Source organism: Coregonus clupeaformis, chromosome 10 (assembly GCF_020615455.1).
Source record: "Coregonus clupeaformis isolate EN_2021a chromosome 10, ASM2061545v1, whole genome shotgun sequence".
NCBI lineage: Eukaryota > Metazoa > Chordata > Actinopteri > Salmoniformes > Salmonidae > Coregonus > Coregonus clupeaformis.
Genome location: NC_059201.1, coordinates 41,313,878 through 41,325,683, shown reverse-complemented (window position 1 = coordinate 41,325,683; position 11,806 = coordinate 41,313,878). Strand labels below are relative to the sequence as shown.

Genomic DNA, 11,806 nt, shown 5'->3' with positions numbered 1-11,806 from the left:
CCATTCATCCATGCTGACTCTCTGGAAAGACTCCCATAGTAAAACCAACCGGGGTCCTGTCTCTGAGCTCTGTTGGGAGCCCCACGGCCATTAACACCCATGGCCAACAAACACAAACCCATTAAGTATGACACAGCACCGCTATTGACAGCTGCCCAACCGCCATAGACACCCTTTATAAAAGTACATTCTGTCACGTACAGCGATATCCCTCTGATAACTGACCTTGAGAAAGGCAGAGATAAAAATTGCTGTCTGTTTTTTAAGGACTTTTTTAAAGATCTCTTACCATGGTAGATACATGAATACACATACTGTAGGCTATACATTTATTTTTGTAAAGAGAAAAGCCATGTCTCTTTTTCTTGAGGACAGCATCTCAGTAGTTGTGGTTTGGAAGCAGCCTCACTAAGCAGAGAGAGATTAGGTCAGTGATAAAGAGGAAGGCCTGCTTGTGACAAAGTGTTAAAGGCCCAATGCAGCTGTTTTTATCTCGATACCAAATCATTTCTGGGTAACAATTAAGTACCTTACTGAGATTGTTTTCAGTCAAAATGGTCAAAAAGAAACAAAAATAGCTTCTTAGCAAGAGCAATTTCTCAAGCAAGAATTTAGCTAAGCCTGTCTGGGAGTGGTCTGAGTGGGGAGGGGCAGAGGTTTGGAACTGTTTCTTATTGGTCTAATGTACCTGATGTCACCAGGCAGGCCAACACTCCATCCCACCAAAACTGCCTGAAATTTCAGTCTGTCTTTTTGAACAGCTCTTACACTAAAAGGGCATTATCATAATTTTCACAATTTTGCAGTATTATTTCAACCTCATAGTGTGGGAATATATGTAAAACACAGACACATCTAATTTTTGACTGCACTGGGCCTTTAAGTGAGCTTTTGAAGGTCGGGCAATGCGAACGATACCCTCAGCTGTCTAAGCTGTATCCTCTACAGGAAACTTGCTGAGTAGGTCAAACATACTTAGATTTGACAGTGAACGGCATTATATAGCGACACAGACTATTGGCCTATCACGTTAATCAATATGGATACAAAAACATTTGATGTGAAAATGCTATAGAAAGATGGTAAACAAACAGGAGCTCTATTACTGTACTGAGACAAAACAATAAGGCATAAAAGTAATCAAACTAATGGAATACTATGGAATTATACATAACTAATACAAACAGATACAAAATGTAATAGCAATGTAATATAAAGCTTAACATTAAGGGACCTACTCAAATCAACACACGCCTGGGATAGTTCTGAGTTTTTTGTTACGGAAATTAGTTGAATATCAATGTTAATCAATGGCTACTAGTGTTTCAGGAAGCAATTCAGACATGAACATGATTCAGAATGTTTTTACTCAAATGTCGGTTCCTTTATGGCAATGGTCCTTCAGCAGAGTCTGCTGCTGGGTGAAGTTTCCCTTAGGTACAGATCTAGGATAAGCATCCACTCACCCAATCCAAACCTTAACCTTTAGTGGGGAAAATGGAAAACTGATCCAAGATCAGTGTCAAAGGGCAACTTCACCCTACACCCGGACCACTTCAGTCTCAGTGTTGCAGCCCACCTTTCCTCTACTTGAGGTGGAAGAAGCCTGATGGTTTGGCAGGAGCAGCCATCAGCATGTTGGCTTGGTTCTTGTGTGTGATGTGGATCTAAACACAGGGTGGACAATTCAGAGGTTTTACAAAGTCATCAGAGTCTACAAGTGTTTCCCTTATCTCCAAACCCTCTGGTGGTAGGCAAACATTATTGTCCTATCCCTGCACAGACGCACCTGATTCAAGTAATTCAGCTATTATTGAAAGTCGGGACAATCCTTATCCGGCAGGGAAACATTTAGTAATAATAGTAAAAATAAATAAAAAGATTTTGTAGGATTATTTTAGCTTACAAATTACATTTAGGGGAATTTTATAAGAAAAATATTTGTTTTTTGAATTGTTCTAATATTTGCAATATTATTAATTTCCATGTCCGCTCTGTGCCCGGAAATGCCCTTGTCCGGAGCAAAGAATCCCAATTTCAAACTCTCATAAAGTGTTAAAAATTCTAAAAACTGGCAATAATGAATATTAACTGAAAAATGATATTATGTAGTGTCTTGCAATAGCCCTCTGTAACTTTTAAATAATATTTCTCTCAAAACGGTGATTCCTAAAAAAGTTTGGTCAAAAAACAAATTGGTCAACTCTGTCAGATTTGTCTAAAACCCTAAATTAATCAGGAATGAGCAGGGTCAGCTACACAATAAGGACCTTTTCTTAATGTCCTCATTACATGTATTGCAACAAGACCACTCATGGTCTGTAAAGTTCTCTACTTTTAATAAATGTAAAACAAGCAATATTGAAATCAGCATGGTCACAACCATAAATTGTCAACTCCATCTCCCTGATAGGATATACATTTTGGTTCAAATATGTTTATTTTAATTGCTACTTTGTATACCACTTGAATGAAGAAGAAAAATGCTATTTTTGTCTCCGTAAAACATAAACTCCGGGTTTACAAATGGGTGTATTGAACTTTGATTTTTTGAGGCAAAAATACTCTTGAGTATTTGTTGTCAACTCCATCAGTGGCTTGTCAACTCAGTCACTGATTAACTAATCTCATTAAGCTCGTTTTTTTGGTCAATATTCAGAAAAAATATTTGAATCACTGTTCTGCAACATATGCTTAAACTATTGAAGTATTTGCTGTGCTACACCTAAGGGATAATGTTTGCTTTATAAAATGTTGTTTTATGTTCTGAATCTAAAAAAACATGCCGAAATGCTAACTAAATTAGCCCTGGAGCATTATATAGTGCTATTAAACAAAACAAAACTTAAGTTTGGAGATTTGTATTACATATTTGAATAATCTAATGTTAGAATTAAACAAATCAAGGCCTTCAAACACTTGTTGGACAATGTAAAAATTAAAAGCCTTTTATGGCGTGAGATGGAGTTGACATAAATCCATTTAGTTGCATTTTATGGAACATTTTTAGAATTAGGTTGTTGCTTTACATGGTGTGATAGGTGATACATTGGTCTATCAAAATATATATTTCAAATTTGTGTTAATATTAAGACAAATTTGTGAATATTTGAGATTGTCCTGTCTTTCAAGAATTAATGAATCACCAAGCCCTTGATTAGTTGTGTCTGGTGTGTCAGTGTAGGGCTATAACAAAAATGTGTCCGGTGTGGTAAGGTTTGGGAAATGCTGATCTCCAGTACATCACATTGTATTTCTGAAACAAAATGAGTCAAGAGACTTGGCCCACTGCTAAAACTAAAAAGCCATCATAAGGACATCAACAATGTTTATTTGAGAATAAATGTTCCTCCAGTTGTCACACTCTTTCTAATTCAATTGGTCATAGAGATCCCAACGCCAAATTCACTTAAACGGTATATTAACAACACTTACAGTGCAGGGAGGCTGCATCCAGGGCTCACCATCAATCTGCATAGGCAAGGCTTTATGTGTCCTGAGAAATGAGAAAGGCAATAAGAGAGATACGTTTTATTACCAAAAGGTAAAAAGGCATAAAGCCTGAAGAATTGTGTATAGAGCCTGCATTAAGTCTACCTGATAGTGATCTGTGATGTTTGAGCCAGTCTGTGTCCAGCCCTCTTCAGCCCAGAATAGATCTGACCCATCTCAATCGCCCCCTCCAACCCCAACACCTCGATCCGCTTGTCACTTAGGTCTGTGGGGGGAAAAGAACACATGAAAACATATTGTCATAAGCTCATTAAGCAGACATTCATTCTCATACATAGTGACTTAACTAATACAAATTATATCATAATAATTTGGTGGGTTGGGTACTTATATTGGTCCTATTTCTTGCATGTACAAGTGTGTATTAATACAGTGCCTTGCAAAAGTATTCATCCCCATTGGCGTTTTTCCTATTTTGTTGCATTACAACCTGTAATTTAAATTGATTTTTATTTGGATTTCATGTAATGGACATACACAAAATAGTCCAAATTGGTGAAGTGAAATGAAAAAAATAACTTGTTTCAAAACATTCTAAAAAATAAATAACGGAAAAGTGGTGCGTGCATATGTATTCACCCCCTTTGCTATGAAGCCCCTAAATAAGATCTGGTGCAACCAATTACCTTCAGAAGTCACATAATTAGTTAAATGTGTGCAATCTAAGTGTCACATGATCTGTCACATGATCTCAGTATACATACACCTGTTCTGAAAGGCCCCAGAGTCTGCAACACCACTAAGCAAGGGGCACCACCAAGCAAGCTGCACCATGAAGACCAAGGAGCTCTCCAAACAGGTCAGGGACAAAGTTGTGGAGAAGTACAGATCAGGGTTGGGTTATAAAAAAATATCAGAAACTTTGAACATCCCACGGAGCACTGTTTAATCCATTATTAAAAAATTGAAAGAATATGGCACCACAACAAACCTGCCAAGAGAGGGCCGCCCACCAAAACTCACGGACCAGGCAAGGAGGGCCTTAATCAGAGAGGCAACAAATAGACCAAAGATAACCCTGAAGGAGCTGCAAAGCTCCACAGCGGATATTGGAGTATCTGTCCATAGGACCACTTTAAGCCGTACACTACACAGAGCTGGGCTTTACGGAAGAGTGGCCAGAAAAAGCCATTGCTTAAAGAAAAAAATAAGCAAACATGTTTTGTGTTTGCCAAAAGGCATGTGGGAGACTCCCCAAACATATGGAAGAAGGTACTCTGGTCAGATTAGACTAAAATTGAGCTTTTTGGCCATCAAGGAAAACGCTATGTCTGGTGCAAACCCAACACCTCTCATCACCCCAAGAACACCATCCCGTGATGGCAGAATCATGCTGTGGGGATGTTTTTCCATCAGCAGGGACTGGGAAACTGGTCAGAATTGAAGGAATGATGGATGGCACTAAATACAGGGAAATTCTTGAGGGAAACCTGTTTCAGTCTACCAGAGATTTGAGACTGGGACGGCGGTTTACCTTCCAGCAGGACAATGACCCTAAGCATACTGCTAAAGCAACACTCGAGTGGTTTAAGGGGAAACATTTAAATGTCTTGGAATGGCCTAGTCAAAGCCCAGACCTCAATCCAATTGAGAATCTGTGGTATGACTTAAAGATTGCTGTACACCAGCGGAACCCATCCAACTTGAAGGAGCTGCAGCAGTTTTGTCTTGAAGAATGGGCAAAAATCCCAGTGGCTAGATGTGCCAAGCTTATAGAGACATACCCCAAGAGATTTGCAGCTGTAATTGCTGCAAAAGGTGGCTCTACAAAGTATTGACTTTGGGGGGGGTGAATAGTTATGCACGGCTCAAGTTCTGTTTTTTTGTCTTATTTCTTGTTTGTTTCACAATAAAAAATATTTTGCATCTTCAAAGTGGTAGGCATGTTGTGTAAATCAAATGATACAACACCCCCCAAAATCCATTTGAATTCCAGGTTGTAAGGCAACAAAATAGGAAAAATGCCAAGGGGGGTGAATACTTTCGCAAGCCACTGTACTTATGTGGAGAGTGGGGTCACGGCAAGGGTCTGCCATTATCAACGGCGACCCTGTAGCAAATAGGGTTAAGTGCCTTGCTCAAGGGCACATCAACAGATTTTTCACCTTGTCAAGTATTCGAACTTGCGACCTTTTGGTTAATAGCCCAACGCTCTAACCACTAGGCTACCTTACCTGCCACTTCAAAAAATAAGACCATATGGTCTGTGTAAGGGGAAAAGTGACAATATTACATACAATGTTACAGTAAACATTCCTATCACTAGGCAACAAAATAAACCTCCAACAGTGTATGTGAGATAAGCATGCCCTACAGTACCTTGTGAGCTCATTTTCAGAATGTCGTGGTCAGTGACGACCTCAGGCGGTTCCTCTTCTGACACATTGTCTCTATCTGCCTTCTTAGCCTCACCCCACAGGTTGGAGCCACCGTGCATGCTGGGTATGTTGATGACTGCAAGGCCCTCCAGAGAGTGACCGCTCAGGTCCAGGGGTGTCCCACAGCACTGAGAGATAGATGGACAGACAGATACGGACACAAACGGGTAAAGAGACTAAATTAATTATTGCTAAGACTATCTACAGTGCCGTGAAAAAGTTTTTGCCCCCTTACTGATTTTCTCCATATTCACATAACTACAAAAATGGATACTTATTTTATTGATTTAATTAACAAAGTTATGCAACACTCAATTCCCCTGTGTGAAAAAGTAAATTCCCCCTTACACTCAATAACTGGTTGTGCCACCTTTAGCTGCAATGACTGCAACCAAATGCTTCCTGTAGTTGTTGATCAGTCTCCCACGTCGCTGTGGAAGAATTTTGGCCCACTCTTGCATGCAGAACTGCTTTAACTCAGCGACATTTGTGGGTTTTCAAGCATGAACTGCTCATTTCAGGTCCTGCCACAACATCTCAATTGGGATTAGGTCTGGACTTTGACTAGGCCATTCCAAAACTTCAAATGTGTTGCTTTTTAGCCATTTTCATGTAGACTTGATTGTGTGTTTTGGATCATTGTCTTGCTGTATGATTCAGCTGCGCTTCAGCTCACAGACGGATGGCCTGACATTTTCTGATACAGAGCAGAATTCATGGTTCCTTCTATTTAGGCAAGTCGTCCAGGTCCCCAAACCATCACACTACCACTACCATACTTGACCGTTGGTATGAGGATCTTACTGTGGAATGCAGTGTTTGGTTTTCGCCAGACATAATGGGACCCGTCTCATCCAAAAAGTTGACTCAAGTTTGCCAAAAAGCACCTGGAAGAGCATCAAGACTCTTGGAAGAATGTTCTATGAGTCAAAAGTATAAACTTTTTGGCTGACATGGGCAGTGGCGACCAGTCATTCTACCGCATTCAAAACAACTGGAAACTCTGAAATAACTTTGATTGGATTGATCATATCAACGTCATACTTTCAAAATCTTTGCTAGCAAGCTAGCAGTCATCATCATGAATCAATTCGACAATTTACTGGCCAATCCTTGTCATATGAAGGTAAATAATGAAGAGAAATTATAGATAAAATGTATCGGTGCTCATCGGCCATTGGACATAAACATTACACAACAAGTTGGTAATCGCAAATTCAACAATGAGTGGTTTGGAAGGAATCAGTGGCTAACTGCAAGCATTGCAAAGCAATCACTAGCCGGCTATTCAGTGGAGTGGGTGTGTGGTCCAAGTCTGGGTTTAAGGGTCTCTTTTCCAAGCTTAAAAAGATAAACATTCAACATTGGCCATGCTGTCAATCCAGCATGACTTCTGCCCCACTCAAAACAACTGGAAACTCGGAACTGGGAAGTCTCAGACTTCAGTGAGTTCAAGACAACTGGGAACTCTGAAAAAAACGAGCTCCGACTGGTAAAATACGTTTTGAACGGTCATCCAACTCGGAATTCCAAGTCGGGAACTCAGGCATCTTTCTAGAGCTCCTACCTGAAGATCACTGATGTCATGATTCAACCTTTTTTTTTTTTTGGAGTTCCCAGTTGTCTTGAAAGCACCATAAATCCAGAGAATGCCAGACTTTGATGACAACGTTTTATGACAAAATTTGCCCACAAGAAGGACTGCCACGCCACCTTTCTGTTCAAGTGAGCACAGCACAGCTTTAGCTAAGAAAGTAATACTAAGTGTATGTTGTGTAGTAAGCTGTTAGTAGCTCATGTGCCTCACCCTAATAATTTGGTCCCTTTCCCCCTCATAACTTAGCCTACTGTTCTGACTTGTAGCCTATAGCGTGTTTAAGAAAAATGTCATCATCGAATATTGTAAGCGTTTTCATTGTCTGCTTATATGCCCCCTTTATTTATCCTACGGTTCTGACTTGGTGTACAGGGAGAATACTGTAAGAATGGCCCATGTTCTGAATTCTGTCGCTGTACATTTCAGAAGTGCTGAACAAATAGTTATATTGACTACGTCCGTCTTAGCTCGCTCATTGTCTTAATCCAAATTACAGATTGCCTCTTATCCGCTCATTGTTCCCTTATGCCATAGTTTGTACATCTCAATTGTCAGTAAAAACCACATTTGTTTAAGCAAGTCAGCCATATCAGCTATGTTTTTTAAAAAGGCAGTAAATGAGGCGGAATTAACTGTTTCGCTGCAAGACATGGCTCTGCTGATAGCCAGGTGTATAGGTGGTAAGGATTCACTACATGGTGCTGAAAAGAAAGCTCTGCTGTTGGGACAGCTTTATGTAGGCCCTAACAGTTTGTGGGCACCGTTTGTCACCGTTATAGTGTAATTAATTTATTGTTTTTTGTTTTGTGTAGTGGCTTTGCTGGCATGCATTAAAAATATATATATGTTGAGTTTGCCCCCACCAAGATTTGCATGCTAAAATCGCCACTGGACATGGGTCCCATTATGCCTGGCGAAAACCAAACACTGCATTCCACAGTAAAGAACCTCATACCAACGGTCAATCATGGTGGTGGTAGTGTGATGGTTTGGGGATGCTTTGCTGCCTCAGGATCTGGAAGACTTGCCTAAATAGAAGGAACCATGAATTCTGTTCTGTATCAGAGAATTCTACAGGAGAATGTCAGGCCATCCGTCTGTGAGCTGAAGCGCAGCTGGGTCATGCAGCAAGACAATGATCCAAAACACACAATCAAGTCTAAATGAAAATGGCTAAAAAGCAACACATTTGAAGTTTTGGAATGGCCTAGTCAAAGTCCAGACCTAATCCCAATTGAGATGTTGTGGCAGGACTTGAAACGAGCAGTTTATGCTTGAAAACCCACAAATGTAGCTGAGTTAAAGCAGTTCTGCATGGAAGAGTGGGCCAAAATTCCTCCACAGCAATGTGAGAGACTGATCAACAACTACCGAAAGAGTTTGGTTGGAGTCATTGAAGCTAAAAGTGGCACAACCAGTTATTGAGTGTAAGAGGGCAATTACCTTTTCCACACAAGGGCATTGGGTGTTGCATAACTTTGTTCATGAAATAAATGAAATAAGTATGTAGTTGTTGTGTTATTTGTTCACTCAGGTTCCCTTTATCTAACATTAGGTTTTGGTTGAAGATCTGATAACATTCTGTACAAAAAATATGCAAAAGTAGAGAAAATTAGAAATACTTTTTCACAGCACTGTACACTTAAACTGTGGTAAGATCCATTTAAGCACAAACTAGAAAAACTAGAATTCAAGACTTCCGTGTTCACCTCAATGCTGAGACACTCCTTTAGCTTCTTGCAGGAGGCAGAGATGGTCTCAGAGGTGGCAAACTCAAAATACCACAGTTTGTTCTTCATCCTTGCAGATAAAACAAAAAGCACATTGTTTTGGGTCAGTGCTCACAGATAAAACAAAATCACACCCAGCCATAACAGATTTTTCACTCTTCGCACTCTTTGTTTGATCCTTGACCTTTCAGTCACTCTCACCTGCTGTTGAACTTCTGAGGGTGCTTCTCCCTCATGGAGTGAAAGCGGTGAGCAATGGAGGCATCCTGTCAAACACATTGTAGCATTTACATGTATTCAATACATTCAATAAATCTTTATCATCACAAAAGGGCAATTTGTAACAATAAGAAAATAAGAGCACAATGACAAGACAAATCACAATCACATAGCTACATCACTCAACTACAACACAAGCTACATCACTTACAGATGTCACTATGTGATTGTGATTTGTCTTGCCAGTGTGCTCATGTCTTCTTATTGCTGCAAACAAACTACCAAAACTGGCAGGCAGGATAAGGCAGTTAAGAGAGACACACAGGTGATTGACTGTTGGAGTCTGTACAATATCCAATCAGTCGAAGCAGGCTCCATGACCCAAAAGTCGTCACTCACCACGCCAATAGAGAAGTAGTTGTTGATGATCTCGTTGGGCACAGGGTCTCCTATCTCCAGGGGGTCCTCTGAAATCACCTGCACACTCCAGCGGTCCATAGGAACCAACAAGCTCTCCTCAACCTCCTTCAGAATCTCTCTGAGATCTGTGCCCTCGTAACCTACAGGGGTTTCCATGGACACAGGGTTTACACAAGAGAAACATATGACGAGCGTTGATTTTGGGGTGCTTTCCTTTTAACCAAAGCCATGCATTCTAAATAGCTCGGTATTCCCTATGGGCCCTGGTCAAAAGTGGTGGACTACATAGAGAATAGGGTGCAATTTAGGACACGCCATTATGTTAAACACGGCCCTTACCTCCTCCCCAGTGGAGGCAGCGAGCCAGGTCGTTCCCTGTGCCGAGTGGCAGGACCGCCACTGGGGGACGCACCGGCAGGTCAGCTTTGTCTGAGAACACACAGAGGCAGTCATTGTTCAGCTTTAGAGAACCCCAGAGACCTTGACTACTGTTCATGTACTTCTGAGGGGACAGGAAGCAACCCACACCTATAGCATCTAGAATCCAGCCGACCGTGCCATCTCCACCACACACCAGGATCCTGTAGTCATGAAGGTTCCGGAAGAAGTGCAGTCTGATGTGGATACACATACACATGAATCAATCAAAAGTATTTATAAAGCCCCTTTTTACATCAGCAGTTGTCACAAAGTGCCTTTAGTGACCTTTCCCAAAATCCATAGCGCAAAAGCACACTATAATACCAATTAATATAATCTCCCATAAAAAAGGATTAAGAAATCATCTACCCTCTGTCATAAGGGAAACATAATGCTGTCATAACATAACAGTCCATAAACAGTACACGTCCCCACCTCCCACCCCTGATCAAACTGCATGTGTAGTTACCCTGGTCCAGGGCCTCCATTGGAGAGGTTGTAGACCTGCCGTGGGTTCAGTAGATACTGAAACTTCCTCAGCACTCTGAAACATACATGGCATTCACTCACAGGAGTACATTCTATCAGTGCAGGATAGAAAATGTTTTATGATGTCTGTCCTAATCTGCTCTTACCTCTCCCCCTGCTTCCCTCCACTCTTTGGATTCACAAACACCAGGAGAGGGTGGGTGTCTGGAATAGGAGCAATCTGCAGAGAGAGACGGGGAGGAGAAAATATTAACGTGTTAATTCACCAAACACTGGCGTGCATGCCATGCAGCAGCCAGCGCAATACAATTGCAGTCAATAAGAGTGACAGAAGCAGATCCATACCAAATGAAAATGCATTACTGGCTTTCACACATTTGTGTTAAAGCACATGCTAATGGATAGGGCCAGTAGTGTGTGTCTGTGTGTGTGTGTGTGAAGTGGATGGTACGGTGTCCCTGTCAGTGGAAGTAAGAGGACCCTACCTGCAGAATGTGCCCATCTGGGGTGATGTCCTCCAGGCTAGTGTCCTCCATGGAACTACTCCTTCCTTCTTCATCCTTCTTCAGGAACAGAGAGGGTTAGGAGCATGGCAAGGGATATACACATACTGTAGTATTATTGGGTGACCAAAAAATCTGCCTGCATTTTTTGCTTTTAGCTGAAGCATAGTCTGAATGGCTATAAACAGTGTGACTTCATTTGCAACTGTTATGGAATGGAGTCATGGGCTTGTCGTGGGTTTAATGGCTGACCTTGGAGGCTGAGTATATGGCCCACGGTGGCAGAATGTGGTCTCTTAGCGGCCCGCAGTCACATGATGATGACCCGAAGTTGACACAGTCGTCATGGCGCTAAAACAAGACATTCATTGTAAAGACTAGTGGCAGAATGTGTGTACACATACAGCCAAGCATGTAAACACACACACACACACTTACCATCTGTTGGCACCACACGCAATGCTTCCCTGCCAGGGTCTTGATCTTCTTGTTGCAGAAGTGACACTTACTGGAGTCACAGTCAGCACTGACCCAGCC

General features: G+C 41.3%; 1 protein-coding gene across 3 annotated transcripts in view; it reads right to left on the bottom strand.

Annotated features, from left to right (window-relative positions):
- Window positions 1–755: 755 nt before the first annotated feature.
- Window positions 756–11,806, bottom strand: part of LOC121575124 (diacylglycerol kinase alpha) — a 24,517-nt gene continuing 13,466 nt past the window's right edge. For 2 of the 3 annotated variants that reach the window (XM_041888000.2, XM_041888001.1), the window contains exons 11-24: window positions 11,708–11,806; window positions 11,522–11,620; window positions 11,252–11,329; window positions 10,913–10,986; window positions 10,747–10,821; window positions 10,386–10,471; window positions 10,197–10,286; window positions 9,837–9,997; window positions 9,420–9,484; window positions 9,198–9,288; window positions 5,833–6,019; window positions 3,598–3,718; window positions 3,436–3,496; window positions 756–1,667 (exon numbers count right to left, since the gene is read on the bottom strand). The exon at window positions 11,708–11,806 is cut by the window's right edge and continues 12 nt beyond it. In XM_041888000.2, the coding sequence (XP_041743934.1) occupies window positions 1,587–1,667; window positions 3,436–3,496; window positions 3,598–3,718; window positions 5,833–6,019; window positions 9,198–9,288; window positions 9,420–9,484; window positions 9,837–9,997; window positions 10,197–10,286; window positions 10,386–10,471; window positions 10,747–10,821; window positions 10,913–10,986; window positions 11,252–11,329; window positions 11,522–11,620; window positions 11,708–11,806 (1,368 nt within the window). In that variant the 3' untranslated portion in view covers window positions 756–1,586. The remainder of the gene's footprint in view (window positions 1,668–3,435; window positions 3,497–3,597; window positions 3,719–5,832; window positions 6,020–9,197; window positions 9,289–9,419; window positions 9,485–9,836; window positions 9,998–10,196; window positions 10,287–10,385; window positions 10,472–10,746; window positions 10,822–10,912; window positions 10,987–11,251; window positions 11,330–11,521; window positions 11,621–11,707) is intronic. The other variant, XM_041888002.1, reaches the window with a different exon arrangement.